Genomic DNA, 26,151 nt, shown 5'->3' with positions numbered 1-26,151 from the left:
TCCAAACAAATTGACAGACCCTGTTGTCTAAATTGTATGTGCTCATCTGAACACTATCCCTGGATCCAAGCTCTCTACGCTAGAAAACTCTCTATGGTAAGAATTCCACAATTTGGAGGAAAAAGCCTAACGTTTTCTTGATAAACAGGTACTCAATGAGAAGCAAAAATAGTAATACATGTTAAAAATACTGTCTCTAAAAATCCTGAGAAGTACACAGTACATTTCTTGGTTGAGGGTTTTGGTTTTTCTCCTTAAAAAAAACCCCAAAGTCGGCAAGTTTTATATGTATCAGATAACTCGAAAATCAGTTTACTTCCTAGCAACTGCATTCACATGAATGGCAGTCGAGAATCACTATTAAGAAGCAGTATTTGTTAGACAAAACACCCAAATAATTAAAATCGATAGACTGAATCACGATCAGAAACAAAACTTACTGACTTTTATGCATAAACATTTGATTATTTTTTTTTTTTTTCTATCTCCATATCTGCACAACTTAAAAAATAAGAGGCTCTTACCAGCTTCCTGTGAATTTAACACTTCTAAGGCATGCATCATGGCACTTGCGAAGACATTGGCATCTTCTTTGCTGCCAAAATTCAGACCATACACCTGCCTAGCATCACGCCACTGGTGGAAGGTCTGTGTAGCCTGATTGTACTTCAGCCCTTTCGGAATGGCACAATTTATTACCACCTATAAATATTAAAAAAAAAAGAAGTATTATTTATGTTTAAAATTGCTGTTTTATCACAAGTTTCAGCTTCATGTAGATTTTCTCTCTTGACTGTGGGTCCTGAATTAACCCACAAATTCATAATGCTGAAGCACATAACCAGTTCAGTTTTAACTCCAACACCATGTGAAATGTAATGAGAATACACAAAGGGATTATTAAAATATTTTGCATCAACTTTTGTTCCTTAAGCGTTTCCATTTTAAAAGATGCAGTTAAGTTTCATAACAGCAACATAGTAACATCAACAGTTCTGTCATCTAGTAGCAGAGCACATGACGTAAACACGCATTTGGATTTTAGAAATTCAACTTTCCGTTAACTTCACAAAGTACTTGTTAGAATTTTTTTTTAAACCAAGTTATCACCTCTCTCTGTGGTTGCTGCACACTTTAGTCTGCAGTGCTTTCACTAGCAGTTTATGTGGACTTCTGCTATGTCTCACAGAATATCATTTTGTATTATGGCTCACACAAAAAGTCATAAATTCTAGCGAGTAGGACAACTATTTATTACAAGCCATCTACTAAGAGGATCCCGTTGCACTTGGATAACTATCCTCTCACCTTTTTCCGCTGAATAATGGGAGAAAAAAAACCCACACTTTTTCTCAAATGGATGCACATAGACCATTGATTACTTGGAGTAAGTGTTTAATGACAAATCACATGGCAGATTTATCAGTCTATGCTTCAGCTGTGTGATAAATGACCAGTAACAATCCAGAAGAATTTTATGAAATACTGAGAGAGCAGGGAAGAGCTATAGAAGCTTTCTTCAAACAAAAAGTAGTCTTTTAACCCCACCCCAAGCACCACAAGGCAGAGCATACTTCAGGACAGAGTGCTAAGTTTGACATTTAATCAAGATGTAATAAGTTCTTCAAGGAAAATAAGATATATTCCTTGTTGGTCCCTTCTCAATGTCCCAAAGCAGTAGATGATCAGCATTACCAAATGTCAAAAGGCTTTTTGAATGAAGCGATCTGGGGAAATGAGATCGTGCATTCAACTCTTCATAAAGAGCTACAAGAGAATTGCTGGCACCAGCAGACTGCAGCTAACACCACAGAGCAGGGGAAAAAAAAATAAGAGTTTTTATGTTGTCACTTTGCCTTAAAGAGAATCAGATGGCTTCTCTGTACACCACTAGCCTTTACCTGTAGGAAGGAGCAATAAGAGTGCGCACGGACTATTGCCTTGAAGGTATGTTAAGTGCTTAGTTTACAGAGAAAAAGCCATAATACATTTTTCCTACTTCAGTTAGAAAGAAAATTATTTACAATTCCCATAATTTTACTGAAAATGTATTTCTGAATGTTACAAACAATCACAAAAATTCCAAGATTCCAATTCCAAACTTTCAGAGAGTCACTTACCTGATGATCCTGAATCTTTCTGCCCACTACTCTGAATGTGTTGTTGCCTGTGTGATGATATATATGAACTCTGCTGAATCCAGTCGATCCGCCAGCTGGTACCCATTTCTTATTGGCATCATCGTAGACCATTACAGCAGCTCGTGCTTGGCAGATACTCTGTTCACTGTTAAAATACAAGTATTTTAGAGTAGCACACAGTATTACTTATGGCAAATCATCATCTTTTTAGTTAACTTTTAAAAAAAAAAAAAACAAACCTCAAATTGTTAAAGCAATACTCCTCGCAACTTGCAGAAATATCCACTGTTCTAAACACAAAGGCACTAGCACTTTGATGTTGCTGAAAGGTGTTTGTTCTGAGAAGTTGTAAAGACAAACAGGCTGAACTACTAATGAAAGAGATCAAGAAGTGATTTACTTTTCCTTTTTCCCCTCCTTTTCCCCCATCATCAAGCGTGGATTTTAATTAAATGCCATAATGACACACAAAGTTTCCTGCAAAGGCTGAAGAACAAAGAATCCGGAGTTGCACTAACTTCATACAGTTTATATTTTCCAGTGGCAATTACATCTACAAGAAATGAGGACTGGAAAGCCATTGCTCCTCTGAAGGTTTATAGAACACATAAACAAAAAAATTCGGCACAAAAAATTCACCTGCTCATAAATGAAGTGCTTTTTGGTTTTGACATAGTTTACAACAGTTGATACCTAGATGTAACATTTTCTCCCCAAGAAAAGGTTCTACCGATTTCTGAAAAGCATAATCTCATCAGGAGATTGCTATCAGTAGCTAATCCTGGCTATAGCAGTCATCTGGCAGCTAAGGAACAGCCTCAAATTGAAAGGGAGCGTATCATGCGTATTAGAAACGCAAGAAAGCAGATCATACCATAAACACATTATTTATTAGGAGAGGAGAGGGCGATACAACACAAGTTATCTTATGAGAAATGTCCAGATGCAGACAAGAAATAAAAATAGAAAGGAATGATTTCTTATCAGTAAGCCAAATTCTCTGAACATACCATTCCAGCACATCCAACGTTATAGAAAGCACATGATGCCTGGCTTGCAAGGAATGTGGCCTGCCATGTGGAAAACTGAGAAGGCTGCAGAGATATGCATTCTTCATAATTACAAGAGGAAAGTAATGAAATATTTCTTCGTATTTTATGAAGGAGAGGGAAGATAAGTCTCCCACAGTCTTTCTTGGTTTGGGGTTTTTTTGTGGTTTGTTGGTGTTTTTTTGGTAGGCTTTTATCGATTGGTTGGTTTGTTCAAAAAGGGGGCAGAGGGAAGTGTTTGCTAGTTGGGATTTTTTCTAAAAGACCATACTGAATTTCTCAATATCATATTTCCATCTCCTGGCACATGAAAATTCAGCAGTGCATCCAGCTGTTTTGTTAACTTTTGATACTGACATTTTTGAGAAAACATAGCATCAAATTTTATCACACTTTCCATGGCACTTCAACAACTAGAAAAATGCACAACACTGGGATGCTTTTCGATGCCAGAAGAGAGAATACCAACATCATGCCTCCTAAGAGACACAAGAGAGATTCAAGATCAGATGAGGAAATATCCTTAATTTTTTTTTAAAAAAAACCCACAAGTCCTAGTCTCATCACCTATTCAACAACTAGATTAGACTGGGAGAACACCCTCTAATTAGACCACCCTTTTCCTAGCCAGAAATTAGTTCAACATAGGGATAGTAAAATTTTAACATACATATATACAGTGCTTTTTTTCTAAGCATAGTTTATAGTATAGATCATAAAGACCACATATGGTCCAGGAAGAAAGATTAGACGCACAGAAACTAAGTTACAAGCTTCAGGTGTTCCACAGTCCCATTGAAAACACGCCACAGGTAAATAAGAAGGTTCCCTCTGAGAAGAGGGCAATACAAGAACCTACTAGATTTCTTTACCTTTAGAGCATTTTGGTACAACTATTTTAAAGTTCAAGTCTAGAAACATTCTGTACTCTTCATAAAAGTACAAAGAGTACTGCTTTTTCCTAAATGGATAACAGTATTAAAAAAACTTGGAAAACTTCTGAATTTGAAACACATTTTGGCTATGTTTGAATTTGGATCAATCACCAGCATGATATAGCACAGGTGACAGCACCTAGATACTGATTTGGAAGCAGAGCCACATGGTTTGCAGAGTTCTTGCCAAAAAATAACTTTGTCTCAATCATGTGTCAGATAGATTTAAAAAAAAAAAAAACAAACCACAAACCAAAACATTTTGATTCTATTAAAAATTGAGACTATAAGTTAATACGTTCCAATTACAACACAGGTAGAACAAGAGAGTGATTATGGTTCAGTGATCAGAAGACTTAATTAGTAGGACAGACCAAGTTCAGATGCTCTTACTCAGAGCATTCTCACTCTTTGACCTGCCGTGGTCCCTCCACAGCCCTAAGTTTTGTAGAAGGTTTTACACAATTTTATTTAACATAAAAAGAGAAAACACCTACTCATTTTAGAACTATTTGGTATTCAAGTGGCACAATTCATAAGCACAAATAAGACGACCTTGAGTAGAATTTCTAGCTTTTCTTTAACAACTGTTAAACTATTTTTAGTTCCACTTCTCAGGCTATGCCTTATAACTGAAAACATTACACAAGCCTAGATCTCAAATACTTTATGCTCCATTTAAAATAAAAGAATTTTCTTAATAGCAGGGGGATTATTCTTACCCACATAAAGGCACGAGATGGTTCCCACACTTAAAAAACCCACACAACAAACAATTTCCATTTGATCTATGCTATCACTACACAGTAAGCTTTCTACCTTCGTTTCAGACAAATCCTATAACTAAAATGTTAATATTCCAGGTCCATAATTTTCATATCTAGGTATCAATTTGAAGGTGACATACTCCCCCCTCCTGCCAACAGTTCCCACCACCCATCACTTTGCTTATCAGACTGCAGCAGTAAGATGGAAAAACAGAGCTATCACTAGCAGAAACAAATTAAACCATCACAGTGTGCTAGCCTTTTTCCAAGGTTCAATAATTGCACATTACTAGATGTAATGGAGATTAATTCAATTTCTTTCTTATAGTAAAAAGTTCTGCATTCTGACGTGATTACGTTTTGCTTTGAAGAAAAGCATGGAGACATGAGCTTTAGCCAAGAAGAATCTTTAGGTCTGCTCTTCAATGACCATTTGATAGTTAAATATATGAATATTGTACATAGTATCTTACAGCAATGAGACACTATAATTACATATTTAAGTCTCAAAAAAAAATAATTTTAAAACTAGATGTGTACCTGAACTCTACTAACTTCAAAGGGCTACACCAAATTGAAAATCCATGCTTTCAGCTCATTGTTATCCTTGACGGGTCTAATGAAAGTTATTGTTTTCTTTCCATGATCCACCTTTTTCTAGTAAAAGGCTGAGTTTAACATACAGACTATTACTAGAACCTGAGTCAGTGCCCTTTGTATTGTTCTACAAACATACATGAATTTAAACTTCGGTTCAAAGGCACAAGTGTCAAGTGAGTAAGAACAGTGTCATCTACTGTATTTCTTGCTTTTCAAGCTTATCACATTTCCCTGCTGTACTTCTAACAGGAAACTGGTCTTCACTGATCTCAGTATTTATACAAGAACTCTTCACAGTCTACAGGGTCTTCTGCAACACAGGTCCCTTGGACTGCAGAAACTTACAGCAAGATGCTAGGATGACTTTTCATTAACTGCACAAGAATCGCTTTGATGACAAACATGGGGGGGTTGTTTGGTTTGGGTTTTTTGTTTTCTTTTTTTTCCCCCTTTTTATGGACAGATAATTTATTTCCCACTGGTGCTAAAATAATCTACAGTCATGTTGCAAGAGAAAAGAAAAAACAGTCTTCATGTATTTTCCTTGTTACTGGGCCTTCAAAAGCATCCTACAGGGTTTACTTGCCTATCTCTAAATTTCCTTTTTTCTGGTGTGTTATACTAGCATAATGGTTCCAGAAACAATTACACTTGGATTAGTCTGCACCTTCCCAACCTGAGTGCTCATTAGGGGATGCAGGAGGATGAGGGAAGGGATCCCATGTCGAGCTTGAAGCGCTACAGCAAAAACACACAGCTGCTCCAAGAGCTGGCTGCTAACTTATTAGGGCAGTGGGTTGGGAAACTAAAGTGACAATGTAAATATTAACTAAGAAAAATTAAGGAACTGTCTGTTCCCAAGAAAACTTACCAAACTGAGTATATGAAATTATAGGCAGAAAATAGAAAATACATAAAAGGCAACATTCATGCAAAACAGTGCTTACTAAACCTTAGGAAACAAAGTGTACAACCTCTCTTCCCAAAATGTAAAGCTTGACAAATAGCTGGATAAAGATGTTAGGAAGAGCTCTTCTCTAGACAAAGATGTAAGGCTCTGATTGTTAAAGCCAACCATTATTCTGATAAGTCCACCTACAGCAATACCATATAAAGCCAAAAGACGGGTGGCTGGTTTTTATTTGGGGTGGAAGAGTGGGGGGAGGTCTGGCACTCAAAAGGCTCACACAAAAAACCACAGTAGTAATGAATCATAAGATTATTCTTATGGGAGAATATACTTTCCTCCTCCAGTGATGAGATCATACGGAAAGCTCAAAAACCAAAGCAAACTGAACCCTAACAGACAGCATTCTCTCGCCCAGATGGAATGTGTTCCTACTTTCACATCCCAAGTCCTTAAGCTCAAGGCACAGTGACACTAATGCACAGTCTGCTGACCTAAGCCTTTGTTTTAACCCTCCCCGAAGAGTGGGTGCTTGGTTTTCCTCTCTCAAGAACTAAAAAGGATAAACAGGCTTAAATGATCAAAATCATATGGAAAACAGCAGGACTGCAGCCATAGAAATACACTAAGAGAAAATAAAAGCTGTGATTTCCGATCTTTACTCTTTATTATTTTTGTCAGTGATGTAACTGAGTTTTTTTGAAAATCATATCCCACTACCTCTTCTTCTGGTGATTCAGAGTGGGTTTGTGGGTTTTTTTGTTTTTGTTTTTTTGCTATGTTCTCAATTTACAGAAACATAACAACATGTTCTTAAATGTGCAGTCTTTGTGTGGCAGAAGGAATGAAAAGAGACAGTGATTCATCAAACGCCTGTTTAGGATTTTAAAACCATGTGGCACAAAGCTAGAAAGAAACTCCAAACATTTCCAATACTAACATCTTAAAACACACATTTTTAAAAAGCAACTAAATGCTAGTCCAGATAGCAAGTTTTATATCTTGGCGGTGATGTTTTATAAAGATAACTTTCCCTGCTTGTTCCTGAACCCTGACTGGGACATCACAGTGAAAACGTGTGTTCTTTGCTTTACTATTAAAAAAATCCCATACAAACAACAAAAAAAACACCCCACAATGTACTGTGCTACTACTGTATCACTACTTTTAACCAAAACAGCCAATCTGTAGACAAAATTGTCATGTATTCTGAGCTGCTCATTTCACTTAATAGCTAAGCTACTTGTCAGCACCTCAAAATTAACATAAAAATGTTGGGAAAAAAAAATTAACAACCCCACACCTTTGGGTCACATAAGCTCTTAATTCATAATCCACTGCTTTAATTTTACTCATCTTTTGAACTTCAACACTTTAGCCAAAAGCTAATCTCAGATGGAGTAGAATAATCACCATCTCCACCTGCCAACTAGAGCAACACCCATGTCATCAACAGGACATCAGATAAAAATATAATCCATGTGGCCTCATCAAGGGTAAACATAGTCATTCTTTACAATAAATTAACCTTTTCGGTAACTCATCCTCAGTTGCAAGGTAAGAATGCCAACTTTTCCTGCGTTACTAAGACCCAGCTGAATATGCTGCTGAAGGGGAATACTACACGCTTGGTACCGCAGAAGGAACTCTGCCGTGCCCTGCTGCTTGCATCCAACTTCAAAGGATGTAGCTTGCCCACTCGCAACACTTCAGCTAATACAGATTTTACTCATTATTCAGGTTTTAGCATAACACTAAATTGAGACCAGCTGATTTATCTCACTGGTTTTCTTACAGATTCTTCTTCAGACACTCTAAACCCCCAGAGGACAAGAGTGGTGATGTCCTCAAGCAGGTCAAACTCAAACAAGAGTTGCTGTTCAAACGGGAGGTGAATGCAAAGGCAGTAGTTCCAGGCTGCTTCGCTAACAGCTCCCCTGCTCATGAGTTAGTACTTGCCTCTGCCTAGAAAACTTTTGATTGATAACAGATTCATTCATCTCTCCCACTTTTTCGTCTCTGATAACCAAGAGATTCATTCATCTCTCCCACTTTTTTTCTCATGAATTACTCAGAATACAGATTAGCTGCAACACCAGAAACTGGAGGGAAATCTTGTATGGGAAAGTCCCAACTGGAAATAAAGCTACTATTGCCAAAGAGCAGGGGAAACAATCTAAACACGTGGATTAATAGCTGGCAGTGGAAAGGTGCTTCACTTTTGGCACAGAATTCTGCAGCTCTCCTTTCCAGAGTTTTAGCTGGTACACAGTTCACTGAAATTAAACTTTGTTTGCTCAGTGAGCACCTTCCACTGAAAGAAAATTGCTTTTCATCTCAAATATAAAACCATTTAACATTAATCTAAGAGCAGTCCGCCCTTGGAGCAACTGCAATTTACAGAATAAATTTCTCCTGTTGCTATAAATCTGTTCCTTCAAAATTTTGCAGTTGTAGCAGCAGGTGAATATCAACCAGATGAAGGAAAACATCGCAGGATACTCAGGCAGAAAAAGAAATATTTTTTAGAACAACAGCTTGATGTCAAATGAAAGTCTACTTTTCATACAGGATTACCAACTTGCAACCCCAGGATTTGTTTTTCAACATTGTTTCACATGCCATATTTAACGTAAAACTATTTCATACAATGGACAAAGCAACTGAGTTGGCAATTCAATATTGTCTCTAGGTTTGTCATACACTGATTCACATAAAAATTCATCTATTCTCTCAGAGGGAATCAGTGATATCTGTGAGAATATGATGACAATCAAACAAAGAAACAGCTGCACTAGAGATGAACCTTAATAAAAACAAAGTATCAATAAGAATTAGTAACAGCGGGCTGAAAACCACGGATTTTGAATAGTATTAAAACTAGTTATATTAGCGATGGCTAGTCATATACATTATATGCCTCAATATGTTATAATATTAATGTATTGTTATATATCATTATACACATGCATTATATTTAGTTACATTCTCCATCCTAAACTTAAATTCATAAATACTCTCTGAAGTCTCCCTTTCAATTTTCATGTCAAACTGCAGATGATACTAAGATCCCCAGGACACACACATTCGGGCAAGGAGACATACAAGAAGTCACTTCTCAAGCCTTAAACTAAAGAGATTGTACAATTACCCCAAACCAGGTATCAGTTTTCAAACACGATCAGAAGTGAAAAATCATTTAATACACAAAATAAGGGAATATTTTTTTTTTAAGGAATTACTTCAGCAAACAAAAGGAATGACAATTTGTTGTCTTGCTTTTTAAAAATGAAGAATAGAATTCTTAAATCTTATCATCCATAATATACATTGCCTTTATAAAACCAGAGACGCTCAAAACTATTATCTAAGGAAAAATAAACAACAAAAACTAAAAACAACCAAAAAAGCCACATCAACCACACCCAAAAAACCAAACCCACAAAAACAATTTAGGACTTGACCTCTGTCATTTAATTTTCCATGTGAAAAAAAAACAAACCAAAAAAACAACCCACCTTTACTTAAAATTCCAAGTTAGGAGACTAAGAAGTAAGAACCTTGATTTATTGGAGTTTTATACACAAGATTTGGGCCCTGTCTTGTATGGAAACTCAGTGATAACTTCATGGAAACACTTTATTAAAAGCCTTCATCATTTAGCTCTAAGATTTTCAGCGAAGCAACCCACAAGCAACAAATGCAGTACTTGCTCAATTTCTAGAATTTCCTAGATTTTTTCATCCTGTAGAGAATCATGAAGATTTTTTTCAATATGTGCATCCAAGAGAAGTTTTGAAAAAAAAATAAAATCAGAACTACACAGAGACTGGCTATCTCATTCTCACGCATTTGCACTGAGGGAGGCGGGAATCTTTCTAGCTATTATTTTTATACTGCTAAAATAGTCTTACATTTACACTCCATAGAACCATGAAATACGATCATTCAGTTTATGCTTCCTCCGTGCATTCATCCATATTCTTGGGTTTTTTCATTCTTTTACAGAGGGTGTTCTCTTAGACATGGCATTTTTGGTAATTTATCCCGATATTTTTTCCTGAAAATACTGCATTGTCATAATCAAATCCATTTTTCCACTGATTCTTCAAACATATTCCTCAAGGGCATTTGCTACTTTACTTATGCTAACAGGTTATGCAGAATCTATGCAGTAATTTAAATAGATTATGTTTCCTCAATGCAGGTTCAATACAGCAGCACTGGAAGCCAAAGGTTTTTTGCCTCCGTAAGGCTAATACTACCTGGGTAGCAATTTTACTCAACAGTAAAATAGGAGCAGAAGATTCCTACCATGATCCTTCTTTCATCTCAAGACAAATTTTTTATTAAAAATTGGTTTTCTGTATGTCTACCTGCTGAGAAAGCTAATGGAAAATAAGGTCTACAGGACAATCTGGGAATGAACCAATTTGAAAGCATCAGGGTACACTCTAACCCAACAAAGCCAAGGGCCAGAAAACCGATACCTTTACTGAACAGGAATAACAAGGACAGATTTAAAAATGTCAATCTTTTAACTTAAAGGTCTTAAAGACTAGATCTGAAAGCTAGCCAGAAGCATGACTTCTTTCCTACAAATAGTCTATTTTTGATGGCATTTTGCTTTTCTTCCTACAATTCCACGAACCTGAGGCCAGTCATCCTGCGGAAAGCCTTTTTAAGTGGGCATGAAAAACATCATCATCTTCAGCAACTAGACTGACAGTTGATGATTTCCTGTGAAAAACAACTTAACATACATTTCCTATCTTCTGTACTTATTTTAACAAAAAGTGACCTTATTATGTTTTTCCTTAAGCTTTCGACACATGGTACCAATCACAGCTTTCAGAGTGCAGATTCCCCAGGCAATCTCAGTGCCTGAACCAAGAGTGCAACAGAATCCATCATTACCCTACCATCACTGAGGATCATGTAACTCATTTCACTTTCAAATAAAGAACGCCCAACTCCTCCCTGGAACAGAGAGAGATAGTGGCATTTTTACAGTACCAATTTAATATAATGACTGCCCCCAATGTAGGGAGCTGTGTAAAGGGAACGTAGCTGATCCCTGATTGAGACATTATAACCCCAATGTTAATCCACAAATAGGCAATTCACAGTTCATTACAAGAAAGATTCTCGTATGAAGTGTCTTCATAAAACATAATTTCACCTAAAAATATGAAAGTAAAAAAATTGAGCACTGATTTTTAAACATCAAATTGACATTAACATGAACTAATCAAGTAAAATGCTGCAGAAATGAGACAAGTTGTCTAGCAGCAAAGGACACAAAAGACCACATGTATTTTCTTTGGTCTCTGCTGGCAAGTTTTGCTCTCAGACTTCCCAGGTCTGCGTGAGTACTGGAGTACTACCTGCTATAGAGGAAAATTAAATTAGGGGCCCCAGTTAGATAAACTGGACAGACAGTCTACTGAACCAATATCTTTACAAAGCGATCGAGAAAAGTTCATGACAGCCGGAAAAAAGCAGATGTTGTGACGATCCTCCAGCAGTGCAAGAATCAAGGTTCAAGTAGCCAGAGACTCAGAGAATTGCACTAAGCAGTTTAACACCTAACTATAAGCTATTACTGGTGAATTTCTCAGGAGTCTATACTGACACCGATGCTGCTTAATGTCCTTGTTAATGACCAGGAAAATGGGATGGAATGTCACTTCAGCAAGTCTGTGGATGGCTTTCCCTAAACTGGGATAGATTGATACACAGGACAGTAGAGCTGCTGTTCAGAGGTGTCTCAGTAGGTTGAAGCAGCTGACAGAAATCTGAAAAAATTTGAAGGCAAAAGCAAAAACTTGCACCTGGGACAAAATAACCACTACGCTGTAGAAGGTGATTATTCCCCTCTATTTAGACCACATCTGGCACATTGTGCTTTGAGGTCCCTAGTAGAATGAAAGACTGTCAAATTGGAGCAAATAAAAAAGAAAACAATTAAGAGGGATAGAGCAAAAGATGCATGAGGAGAGGCTGAGACAGCTGCGTTTATTCAGTCTTAAGCTAAGGCAGGAACGTAACTGCCAATCTCAGCCACTCAATAGGTCATTACAGAGAACAGAGTCAGAATCTTCTCAGAAATGCACAACACAAGGATCAGAAGTAAGAATCTAAAGTAGTAGAAAAGGAGTCTTCAGCCAGATAAGAAAAGGTCACACCAAGAGAGCAGCCAAACACTGGGACAGGCTGCCCAGGGGAGCAGCAGAACCTCCACCCTCGGGAGACTTCAAAATTGAGCTAGAAAATGCCCCAAGGAACCTGACCCAACTTAAGAGTATGGCTCCTTCTGAGCATGGTACAGGAGCAGATGAACCCAAGAACTCAAAACGTAAGTTATTCCACAGCTCTAGAAGAAATAAAATTCCTCTGAGAACATGCCACAGACCTGCAGACTTAAGTACCTTATTTATGACAATTACTTGCCTTAGTACCTCATTTTATTAGAATGTTCTTCCCAAAAATAACAAGCATTTCACACTTGGAAGTTTCAATCCAGCCTCTCCCTCTGTAGTCTATAAATAAAAATCTTAAACACTAGTAGTAGTTCTAATGTTCAATGTCTAAAAGAGGTATTTATATATTTATATCACTGACACATACTAATGTCTGAATATTTAAAATAGTATTTTACTAAGCTGTTTTAGATTGTTATCATCAGTAGAGTAACTCACTGAATTTGATTACAAAAGACAAACAGAACATTACAGTTCTCAAGCATAGATGGAATAAGGGAGAGCAAAACAAAATCCATCAAACTCAAGGATTTGGTAAGTAAAGATCCAACAGAAAGCAGACCCCTCAGTATCTCCGTTTCTAGATCAAACCAACCAGGCTTTCAGTCTTCACCAATCTGTAGCTCTTCCTAAATCTTTCATCATTCTTTCTATTACTAAGAAAAAGAAAATACTCCATGAAACTATTAGAGCTATAGTGAAGGGAGATATGTTGAGCATATTGTCTCAACTGAGGCACCACTCAGAGTAAAGTGGAAGGATTACTCCAAACATCTTATACAGAATCATAGAATATCATGGTTTGGAAGGGACCTTTAAAAGCCATCTAGTCCAGCCCCCCCTGCAGTGGGCAGGGCCATCTTTCACTAGATCAGGTTGCTCAGCATGCTGTCCAACCTGACCAAAAACTCCCTAAATCAGTGTTTCAGACCCCAAAATCTCCCCAAATCAGTGTTTTGAAGTCCAAAAGCTTCCTAAATAGGTGTTTCAGAGGCCTAAAAGCTCCCTAAATGTATGTTTCTTAGGCCAAAAAAGAGACCTAAATGGCAGTTTCTGAGCCCAAGAGCTCCCTAAATGGGTGATTCTCAGCTGAAAAGCTTCCACAGTCACTGTTTCTGAACCCCAAAGCTTCTATCCATATTGCTTATTCTGAGCACAAAGCTCCCTATATTACTGTTTGTGAGCCTCAAAGATTCCTAAATAGGTGTTTTATAGGGCCAAAAGCTCCCTAAGTGAGTATTTCTCAGAACAAGAGCTCTCTAAATTTGAGTTGCTGATCTCAGAAGCTCCTGAATCAGTGTTTCTGAGCCCAAAACATCACTAAATCAGTGTTTAGATGGCCCAGATGTGTACAGTGTTTAGAAGGGCCAGAAAATAAACCAAGACACTATACATAATCCTAATGTGGCCCCCTCATCCCTCTCCCTTTTTTTACAAGCACCTAACAGCTGCATAGACCGGAATCAAAACCAGTACCCCTACTGGAGTAAGATGCAAAAATTAAAGCATTTTAGAAAAAAGCAGGTGACATTGTTTTCCACGTACAGAAAATGGAAGAAGAAAGCTTTAATAATAAACTTTGGTCAAACTAAACTAAACTAGAAGAAACTAAACTAGAAGAAACTAATTATAACTGTAGTTAAGCTCCAGGACAGTTAACAGAAGAGTTGCTAGAACCTCTTTTCGTTTGAGATTCTTTTTGTGAAAAGATGAGACGAACACCTGTCAAGGCTGATCACAGTATTACCTCCCTCCTCCAAGAGAACACTGATTAGATCAGTCCAGCTTTCCTCTATGCCAAAGCTCCTCTCATGCTTTTTCACATCTATGTACTACCTGCTGCAACTGCACCCCCAGCCTTCCACCTCCTCTCTCCTGACTCCCTCTCTCCTTTACTTTATGCTTTCTTATCCCAGCGACCGTCCTTACTTCACTCACCCCACAACCCCGGGTTAACATGACTGACTCCCCAAATCCCAGACCGGTGTCACTTATACTCCTCCAGGTGAGACTACCTCTCCTGCTAACCAAGCCCACCAACTCCTGCTCCTCATCTATGTCGCCGTCTCCTGATCTCACCCGTCTCACCACGCAGGACCCCTCACCACCAACAAGCCACAAGATGAGCGGCACCTACATCGCTTTTCAGACCAGCCCTGAAACATGCGCCGCAGTGCAACGTGCTCAGAGGCACAGACTGCATGGAGATGTGCTCCTCAACTGCACAGAGATGTTCACCAGGGAGGTGCCTCTCCTTTATTTAGAAACCACAAATAAGAAAAGGCCCATTTCAAAATACAGGATTCTCGCTCTGTGTGCTTCAAACACCTGATTTATGGCCTGTCAGAATAAGAACTGTAAAAACCATCAATTACTAGTCTGTGTTTTCACACAGATGTAAATCATTCAAATTCTGTGCCCTATGAGCACGTTTGCAAGAAAGCCATGGCAGAATTCAAAACTGAACAAACTTGTACTAGCCCTATAAATGGTGGTTTCTTTCACACAGCAGTTGGTATTTACTAAAAGCTACAGAAGAAAGTTGTCAGCACACGTTTTTACAACACTGAGATCCTGAAGAATGATTTAACTTGTTTAAACAAAGGGGAAAAAAGCATCTCCAGCTAAAAACTCTGGCTTCATCACCACAGCATCGTGCAAGTGAATACCTCAGTACTCACAAATATCGTGCCTAGTAAGTCAGCACAGGAGGCCGCTTTCCACTAAATAAAATAAACTCAGTTTTTAGTTTGAATAGCAATGCCCGATAAGCATCCTAGCCTCCTTTCTACCATGTAACCAAATAGCCCAGTGAATACCTCAAAAGTAGAGCATCCTCCTCAAATTATTTAGTTTCCAAGCAATGATGCTAGATGACACTTACTAAACATTCGATGTGCTTACAACTATGACAGAGATTCTTACTAAAGATCATTAGCATTTTTTAAAACCATTATAAAATTTGAAGAAAACCAGCTGCAGTAGTAAACTTTTTGTTCTAGTTACTTGAAACTAACATTTTTGTAGGCAACTAGAAAACCAAAGAATCCATCTTGTTAGCAGTCCTAATATTCTGGAAAGGTATACTGTACTGAGCACAAAACTATCTTCTATTCTTCAGAAAAGCAGAAAAGACAAAGCAACACCTCAATTTTCTCAAGTCAATCTTGAAATATTTGCTGTTCCCTAAAATAAACATGCTGCTAAAAGCTTAGTCTTGTGCCATATGTAGTCTACTTCATCTTATTCTTTAGAAAGCAACATATGTATTCTAAAGTATATGCAAGAGCCAACAATTTTGTCTACTTGAAAGACTTAAGACAAGTAAGTTTCCTAACTTGGCACTTACTTGTTTAATAAACTCTAATATTCATGCAAGTTCCTTATCTCACACACACATTTTCAATACGCACACTTCACATTTTCAGATTTGATATCAGTGATACACAAAAAATCACTTTAAAAAATATCAGGAAATATTTGAAATAAGAGTAACTGATAATACTAAAATAAGTTGTAGAAATCTGTTAAACAGAAAAAAAAAAATCAGGCTAAATTGTTGTTTAATAGAATCTTCTATTTTTCAATAATTATTTCTGAGACACCAAAAAATGAAGACCATCATGGTAAAATTACCTATGATTGGTCAACAAGACAAAATGACACAGCCTTTTGTGCAATAAGCTTTATTTCTTCCATACTCTCCTCTAAACATAGCATGCAAGATTGATTTATGAATTTCAGAAATCTCTTAAGTCTGTACTACAAAATACATCAAATACAAACACACCTCTTGACCTTATTTCCAAGGGCTCCAGGATAAGGCAAAGTTATGGGCCTTACATATGCAACTCTAAAGGGAATTCTTAAGCAACCCAACATCAGTCACAGTGTAGTAAGCAAACAATGATCTGTAAAAAGTACTCCAGCAACAACCGCTTCCTTGTACAGGAAGATTTAATGAGTGCACTCATGTTGCGTACTTGGTACGGACATTTATGATAATGTGTAAAACAAAGGAATACTAAATTTCCACTGACACATCTATCTACAGCAGAGCTCTACTCCCTTTTTTGAGCACAGGTTTCCACATCAAAATTCCACCACGATTGAAGAAGAGGTTATCATCTTCAGGCTGACGTAATCTGGAAACATTTTGCTTCCACTTCAATTATGGTTTATCTACATTTGCTTTTGAACACAAAGTTATCACTTATATTAAAATATGAATTCAACTTTCATGCCAAACTGCTGCATTTACTCACTGAACAGCACATTTTCCTTTCACTCTTCTTTGATCCAAATTACTTTTTGGCAAGTCTAATTCAACATTATTTTGAATAACTCTGATTTCTTTCCCACATCATTTAATCTCTAAATATCACTTTTTAAACAAGTGACTATTTTTTCACTCCTATACCCTACTTAGTCGTAGTATCCTTCTCAAAGCAGTTACTCACACAGCTATTTCAGAAGTTCATCTTTCAGGTTTGATGTCAATTCAGCCAAGATTTTAGCCTCTAACTTGAAGAAAGTCCCGATTCCACCACCCACATCTGCCGTTCCTCACTCCTTTCAGCAATTTTTACTAATACACTTTCCTCAAGGTACTACTAAGGCTTGTCTTTATAGTCCCTTAGATATAAACACACTTTCATATACTCTTCTGTTAAATGCAGCTTAAATTAACCTATAAGCATTCTGACTTGTGACCATGTTGCCTCTGAAGATCCTTCACACAGTGCTATTTAACAACAAATAGTAAAAATTTTCGCATTTATCAAAGTCTGAAGGTTTGCTTCATCAGTTAATGATTCTGACAACAAGGCAGCAAAGGCAATTTCATCTAAAAGTTCTAGGAGCATTTTATCATAGCCATGCTTGATGCAAAAAGGAAATCCTTTTTCAGGAGCTGGTGGAGGGATTCAGATGGTTTTGTCCTGTAATTTATGTGCTACTGTAATTCTAAGCAACGAGAGGAGTTATTTTTACATTAATGAGGCTACAAGCAAAAGGATTGAAGTGTTCTGCTCATCCTCTCCAAAGCAGTAGCCAAAGAACAGCACAAGCAGAAATAGGAAAAATCAATGCTAGAATTCATTGCAAAAGTATTTTGAGTCTGGGTGACCCACTTTTAACTTTGAACACCAACAGACGATTGCAGTAACTAATTCAATCTAGTTAATTATTAATATTAACATTTGTGCATTCATTACATCTAACATTCTGTCCTAGAAAAAGGGATGATCTAGATGCACCACAAACCGTCGCATAGAAGCTCTTCAGTTTCTTCACCACGTCAGCTATTTCATGTATCTCTCGCAATAAAAATTAAGCAGCTGGAGCAAAGTGGCAGTAAGCAGGCAGCCCTGGAACAGAAGTGTAGCAACACAGACGTGTGCTCTAACATTTGTTTGAAGGGTTTTATCTGTGCACAGTAGCAAGTAAAAGGGGACATTTGCACTGTCATCCCAATCCGTAAAACAAAAGCTATTTTTCAGCATATGTCACCTCTCTGAAACAGGTCTATTGTCAAAATTCTATAAAAACAGCTACCCTATAGGAAAAAAAAAAGACAACCCACAAAGCTGTCTTATTCCAGAGCAGACAACATACATGTAAGAAATGACTCAATTATGATGCAAGTTCATAAAAGTTGTAAAATTGATCAACAACTTTCTAATGACATTACACATTGTTTTTCTAGAGAGCAGCTCATCAAACCTCTTGGCAATGTAATTACTGTCTAAGATTGCAATACTTCATTTCCCTCATTTTAGGATGTGTGGTTTGTTAGCTTTTTAAATATTGTCACTGAGATCTGCCTTCACACCAGCAAAGCAGTTACCAAATTAAACAGTGAGAAACTGTTTCCTTTGCTTTCCTGGTCTCAACTCCCAGTCAATTCAGCTGTCTCTCCAGTTGTTCCTTCTACTTTGAAAATATTCACATTTTAAGACAAAACTTGAATTTTGACTGGAAAGTCAACTCCATTTCACAGTAACTTTAATCTTAAATAAACTAATCTGTTAAACGCCAAGATCTACAGTAATAGGGACATATCTATATCCACCTGAAGAACCTGTCTTCTATTACAATGCCACCTACCTCCTTTTAGAACAAACGACTCTACTTTAGAACAAACAGCATCACATCCACTGGCGATAGCAGCAAAAGAAGCCTGTATTTCACAAGAGTGCTTTTATTTTAAAACTTTCCCAGACATGACGACTCATACCTTCAAGTGTGCCGCATAAACAAGCACAAATAATTATTCAACAAATCCAATCCTCTGCATGTGAATTTGTATTTCAGAATAAGATTTGACTCCGCAGTGGGCTGAATCTGCAGACAACATTACTCAGAAGGAAGTACAGCTTCTTACAGTTTCATGTATTATAGTGTATACATAACGCATTATATAAAAAAAAAATCCATTGCATAAGTCTTATAAACAATGGTATTATCAGCACTACTTGGAAAGTCAAAGTTCAGACAAAAATATTCTTCCCTTTTAGGGCAGGGAAAAAAGTAGTTACTGGTTTCCTTTACTAGAAAAACAGGAAAATAAAGTTTCCAAAACAACAGTAAGATCTAATATAGTAAAAATGAGTTTATCAGATTACTATCAAAACTGCAAGGAGATGTTTAGACATTTTTTCTAATATTAGTTATAATCAGATGTCAACTATTCTGTCTCCTCTTCTTTAAGGAGCGTAACTCACTGCACCTTATCTTGCACTGAAAGCCCAAACTTGTTGGTTACTGCAGAATCTTGTTACAGTGCTCTGGGTCAGCTCTGTGGAATCTTTGATACAGCTTGTTCCTGTTCCTCACTTACTTACTGAAAATGCCTTGGTTTATTCTGCTTTTCTAACAGGAAAAATGTTGATTTGCTTAGAGTAATGCACAGGTTACTACTACTTTGTACTTAATTTTTCTGCTGATCTTTTCTTACCCAAGTTTCTTCAGTGAATCATTACATAAGCAAATACTTTTTATTAAACTGAAAGCATAAACTCAATTCAGAGCATACCAATACAAACAGAACAGCAGCTCTAGCCAACTGAGACTTTTATTATGTGGTTTTAATATTAAAAGTATTAAAAATACATCCAAGGAGCAAAAAGCTGGGAACCTATATTAATCACAGCTTTCCAATTGCAAAAACAAACAAACAAAAAAATCACTTGTAAGCTCAAACTGGAAAAAGAATATTTAAAAGCACAATTTCGTATTCATTGATTATTTGTGCTGATAAATATTTTAGTGGAGTAACTATAATGCAAAGGTGAGTTGAAGAACAATTTTGCTCACACTCCTTATCAGCATATCCATTGTTTAGGTTTGTGCTAACTGCAAGTGCCAGAAAGCTTTATCTGAACAAGGATTTTCAATAGTTCAGCTAATCCTGCAGTAATTATTGGAAAATGCTATTTTAAAGTATAAAAGCAGCACAATCCAGCTGGCATCCCATGGGCCTCTTTCATTGTACAAGATGGCTGTTACGGAGCTAGAAATTTAACATGGCTTTCATTACTCTAGACCAACAGCCCAACCTCTGTATCATCTTTCCTCTTCAGCTAGAACTTCATTTTAGAAACCACCTTCTCCAGGCACTCTTGTATTATTTTCATCAGCAGTCTAGTACGTCACTGTCTACGACAGACGTTTAAGCGCTACCATATCTTAAGCGTCATGCCACAGGGCAAAGTTCTGCTATTTAAAGCATTTACTGCTAGGCTGGGTTTTCCCAGTGTGATGACACCCTTCCAACAGGTACAGTCCAAAGTTTAATCTTTACACCACACAGGGAGCCTGTTGCATCTTCCTTCCTAACAGAAGCTTTGGGAATCCTACTCTCTACCCAGGGTCGTCAGGTTCTGCTTGCTAACAGATAATTTTGAGACAGTTTCAGGATTCTCATTTTTGGGGAGTTTTTTGTTTGTTTGTTTTGGGTTGGTGGGGAGGGTTTGCTTTTAATTCAAGCTATAGTCATATACTACTGTGCTGCAGCACACACATGAGTTTGATAACAGCAGGTACATATTTAACAAGACTTAGTTATCTTCAGTTGTTACCTGTCCCACAGAAGCACACTTTTGGGTAAGCAATGCACAAGACAAGGGGCTTAACATGATACTGCATTTTCAAACTAGCTAAGCATTCTTGTTCTGGAGTATATTATGTAATCAGCTGCAAATTTAAGCTAAACATACAAAGTCAAGCAAACTGAACTATCAACCTTAAATATAAATTTTATGGGAAGACACAAAGAGATTTACTATTACCTGCTTTATGCAATATGTGGGCATATGCTACAACTACAGTTGAATTAGCTGGTCCCTGACATAAAATGATCCATTTTCCATTTATGCATATTCAAGTGTCCAAACCCACTTTTTAAAAAGCATGTAAAGAACTGTAACAATAAAATTTAATGTAATACGAAGCAAAGTTAACAGAACTTAGTTTACACTTCTGCGTGTATAAAATGAAAAGGTAATGTTCCAGAAAACACGAGCAAGCTTATCATAGACTTAAGACAGTTTTTTTCCACTAAGACTTTTTCACTCCGCTACAATAGCATACTAGTTGTAGGGTTTTTGTTTTGTTTTTAAAGTTTATCATTATCTTTAAAAGCCAAAAGGTAAACTGCTTCTTCTCCCTCCTTCTATGTACAAAGAAGAGCATTCACTGCATCTATGAAGTATCTAAGGGCTGTTAGTCATTTGTTCTGGGAGGGGGGGGAAAAAAAAAAAGCTCCCAGAGGCGATCAAGCAAGACTGTTGAGATAAAGCTTTAAGACTTACATCAGGGTTTCCCAGACACTACGTGTAGTAATAAGTGCAGACTAATCATGTTTTGTCAGACTGCACGCTACTTCTGAATCCATCTACCAGCACGCCAGCCAGGAGAGTGTAAGCTCAAACGATTAGAAGCACATGCTACTTCATGTAGCTCATCTGCTTCTGCATCCTCGCACAAGTTGCTTGAGCAGTGCTTTATGGCTTTTTACAAAATTAAGACAAATGGACTCATACAAAGCAAAAACAACCGGGGGACACAAGGTTCTGATTGCCAGCAGTGAGTGAACAAAGCCGAAAGCTACAGAAAGGCTGTTTCAGATCGTAGGAGAAAAGAAACCCCAGCAAACTGGCCAGCTACCCAGCACAATCCACCGAACAATCCAAACTTCTGGTTTGGTTTAGAAACCAGTTACTTCAGCTTTTATTCCAGCTATCAAAGGCTGCCAGTGACCTAGGCAGTCTAATCAAAGCCAGGCCTTGTTAAAAACAGTAGTTTGAATGTCACTAGCTGTTTTCCTTATGGTACTCGGTCAGACTAAAAGCATCATCTGCACTCAAAGCAGGAGACAAAGTTTATTTAAATCTATACAAGGCAATACAGCTCCCTTAACTAGTAGAGACATCAGGCAGTGTTCTTTAACAACCACTCTCTGTTAAACTAAGTAGATGTTCACAGGAGCAAGAATTCTAAAAAAAATAATAAAAAACCCACCACCACCAAATAACAACACAAAATAGCCCAAAACTTTGATAGTCTCTGTAAAGAAAACACTCACATGAATAAACACAATAACAAGCACTGGCATGCAGTCTTACCTCTTCCTGCCTAACAACAGTCAGAAAAGAAAAGCAGTCAACACATTTTAAGTGAGCATTCAAAGCAACTGAAAAGTCTGGGCATGAACCAAATACTATTCAAAACTCCTCACAAAACACAGCACACAGTGGGCCCCATCATAAGCACCAGGGTTTCCTTTACCTGAACAGCTAAAGAAATAGAAAAGCCTTCAAAGGGGTGAAGGAGCATCCTGAGCTACGGATAAAAACAGTTCAGTTGAAGGAGCAAACTCATGAAAATGCAAATGAAGTCCTTCATATAGCAGTTTAGGCCAGTAGGGAATATCCCTATACAAAGTTAAAAAAAAGTTGTATAAAAAAAAAAATAACCATTAAGTAACCGGCATTCATACTGTAAGATCTAGAGATGTTAACACTGGCTTAGCGAAAACAATTTAAATAGCACCACTATAGCCAAGAGCAAGACCTTCCTATTGTGAGGCAAATCCACCACAAAGTATGAAAAACAAGCTCATAAAAATATATATTCCCAGTTACCTGTGGAATGTAAGATTTAGCATTTTACAACCTCTCCTGTGAGAAATATATACTGTAGAGTAGCTCATCACAAAATAATGCAAGTGGGGAGGAAAAAAAAAAAAAGTTGTATCTGCTAGTCATTTCGGAACTGTCTGTAATAACCCAGCTCAGGTAACACAGACACATACAGCACTGTGCAAAGTAGCATCTTGCTGCCAGGAAGGGCTAGAGATCACATAGAAGAGACAGGTACTACCTTTCATCATGACCCAACTCAGCCTGCACACTAAATATACGGTTTTATATGGTTTTGATATCTATTATACTACCATATAAATAATTAGTAAAATGGAGGTAGATGTAAAACCTAAAGGATAAGGGAAAAGCAATTTCAATTAGCTTTCTAAAAATACGAGCACAAAGCAGCAAGCACACTTTGGACTACAGCAGACACACAAATTGGGAAAACACGTGGGAAGGCAGAAGTGCATCAAAGAAAGGCACAGGAGTTACAAAATAAAAGAGCAAACCATTCAATACAACAGGAAAAAAACCCTGGGAACCTACTAACAACATTTTCCATAAACAAGAATGAGTAACATTAAAATTCTTCTAAAAGTAGCAGCAATGACACACTAGAAGACACTATTTAGAAATACTGTGAAATCTCATAGAAGATCCTGAAAAAGTCAGATATGTCAAGACAAGTTTGATTCCTGCTTCTCAACTCAGTATTTTAGGAGCATCCCTGTGCATAGGACAGCCCTTGAGCCTTGCAACTCCCAGAGCACACTTCCAGGCAGAAGTTGCAAGCGCCCTTTTCTGGCACCTCTGCAGGGAGGGTTGGAGGGACCCTCCCTGGGGTGCAGCGATGCAAATCAGGGGCTCCGCTGCCCAGGCACAGTCGGCTCACAGGTACATGTTGCCAGTGAAACCTGCCATGGAGGAGACCAACACTGGCTCTGCGCAAAGTAAGGTCAAGATCCAGCGGAGTTACTAAATGTATTGCAGCACTTAGTCAGTGCTGGTTTCGTTATTTTCAGATCAGCAGGCTGCTGTTTCTGAAGGTATGGCATAAGAATCAATCAGCCAAATGAACCTGGCTCAGATGTCTCCAGACCATGGCTCAAGTCCTACGTCTGAGAAACACCTAAGGAGCATGCATAACTTTATTAGGATCTGAAGCTACAGCTCAACTAATTTGCAATTACAGCACCAGCTGGTGGCCTAAAACACCATGCTGTGTCATTTGAGCCTCTGCATCGCAGCCCGCAGTATCTGTGGCAGTAAAAAACACGGATGCCCAGAATATCTCAGCTCCCTTTAACATTTGAGAGACAAAGTTATATGTACAAAATCAACTGAGCAAGCACCTAAACACTCGCACTTACATTAGTAGTTTAGGAAACAGAAAAGGCTCTTCTCAAAAAACACATGCTGAATTCAGAACACCTCATCAACACAGTAAGGCACAGCTTTACATCCTTAGAAGTGTCCTTAACTGTTTTTTCTCACCCTTCTCCAATTGATTCGTGTTTGACTTATCTGCCCAGGATAAACAGTCCCTCAAATGCAGTCGTGTCTAGAAATGTTCCTGGCAAATTATGAGTTGGCACCTGATTAATTCTGAGTCCCAGGATAACAAATTACGGAATGAGCTCGTTTTGGTTAAAGTGGAATGTTCTGCCTCCTTAGATACATGACCTCCACAAGATACACTGAAGTCTTTCAGTGCTGCTGACAACCAACCTTCCCCCATTGTCCCATCCCCCCAGAAAAGAGGAAGTAATTGCATTATGGGCCTAATTGTCTCCCATATGCTCATGGAGAAACTAAATTGTATATTTGGAAGGTCAAAAAGAAGCATTTGTCCTAAAGATTTCAGACAATTTATGAGAGACTTTACTGCTCTGAGAACCAGGAGATATTCCACACAGCACCATAATATATCCTTACAGACACACCTCACAAATGTTGGGAGATTGGGAAAGAAGAGTGAGGATGAATAATCAACATCAAGTGTTACCTGTCTTTATAATTTCTAGAACCCATTAGCCTTTAGCAATCATTTTCCTTCAGTTGAAGCAACCAGTCCCTAAATGGTCTAGGAACAGACCCTTAATTGCAGTTCCTTAACACTTTTTTAATAGAATAAAAATTGTAATTTTTGTTTTAGTATTAGTCTATTTAAGTTTCAGTTGTTTCCAATTACAAAGGTGTCTGATGAAACACCCTCCCTTGTGATTAATCAAATGGTATTTGTTCCAGCTGGTAAGAAAATGTCAGGTTTACCCTCAAAGAGCCTCTGCTTCTTTTAGAAGTTCTGGAGTGCAGATGGTTCCAAAAGTCCTGAGCATGTACAGCTTCTCTTCATGTCTAGCACAGTCAACTCTGCTACCAAAATGCTCAAAAAACCATGTTGTACTTGAGTTGTTGTAAAAACCCAAGTATGTTAGCCAACACAAACAGCTGCAAGTGCCCAGCAATCCCAGCTACGGCAATTCACTATCTTCTCATCACCTCACCAGAGGTTATGCCATCTCTGCAGCACATCTGCAGAAGCAGACACGCATTAGCTTCTCGGATGCTGCAGCTCATATTCACGTCTAACTTAACCTCAGTTATCAACAACTTCAGATCTTTATCCTCTAGCTCCTACTACTGCCATAGCAATAAGTAACAACAAATACTTGAGTAATCCGTCTTACCAATGTCCCTGAGAAATCAGGCAGCAGCTCTCCTCTGTAATCAAGTATTTGGATAAGTTCTTGCACCTTGGGACAACTCGGGGAATTAGATTTGAACAACTGATTGCCAAAGGTTCAACAACTATTAGCCTGCTCTTCCTAAAAAACCTCTGAGAACTTTGCATTTGTGGTATTTGGTTCTGAATGATGCTGTTTGCTCTCCAAAGCTCCAGCCACAGCGAATGACCTTTCATGCCAGGTGCATGAACATGGATAAAGGATGAAATGGATTTGCAAAATCTTCTCTTCTGCTTTTTTTTAAGATTAGTCTGCAAAAATTAAAAAAAAAAAGATAAGCAAATTGTGCAGGAAATTGTGCAGCAAAGTCTGCATGGAGGTTCTTTGTCCCAGGATCAGGTTGGTGCCATCCATGCTCCTCTTCTGAATAGGTTTTAGAAATACTGGCTAATGGAAGCTTAGACTTCAAACTTGCATGTAACAGTAATATTTGCTGTCATCAAGATGCATGCCACTAATTTATGCTTTTGAAAGTTTTGACTTCAGCATATATGGAAAGGTTACATTTTTAACAAACTGAATTAAAAAAAAAAAACAACCCCTGCCAGAAGGTACACACTATCTGTTTGAGAATACCTGCTCTGTGCACATTTGACT

General features: G+C 37.8%; 1 protein-coding gene across 1 annotated transcript; it reads right to left on the bottom strand.

Moving 5' to 3' along the window:
- Nucleotides 1-524: 524 nt before the first annotated feature.
- Nucleotides 525-2,286, bottom strand: LOC104273172 (protein enabled homolog; the record flags this gene model as incomplete). The annotated part of the gene is made up of 2 exons (XM_009868406.1): nucleotides 525-702; nucleotides 2,121-2,286. Coding segments are annotated over 2 exons (344 nt in total), but the record flags the coding sequence as incomplete, so codon positions are not given.
- Between the last annotated feature and the right edge of the window lie 23,865 nt (nucleotides 2,287-26,151).

Source organism: Apaloderma vittatum, unplaced genomic scaffold, assembly GCF_000703405.1.
Source record: "Apaloderma vittatum isolate BGI_N311 unplaced genomic scaffold, ASM70340v1 scaffold19084, whole genome shotgun sequence".
In the NCBI taxonomy this organism is placed as follows: Eukaryota; Metazoa; Chordata; class Aves; order Trogoniformes; family Trogonidae; genus Apaloderma; species Apaloderma vittatum.
This window is presented reverse-complemented; position numbering and strand designations above follow the sequence as displayed.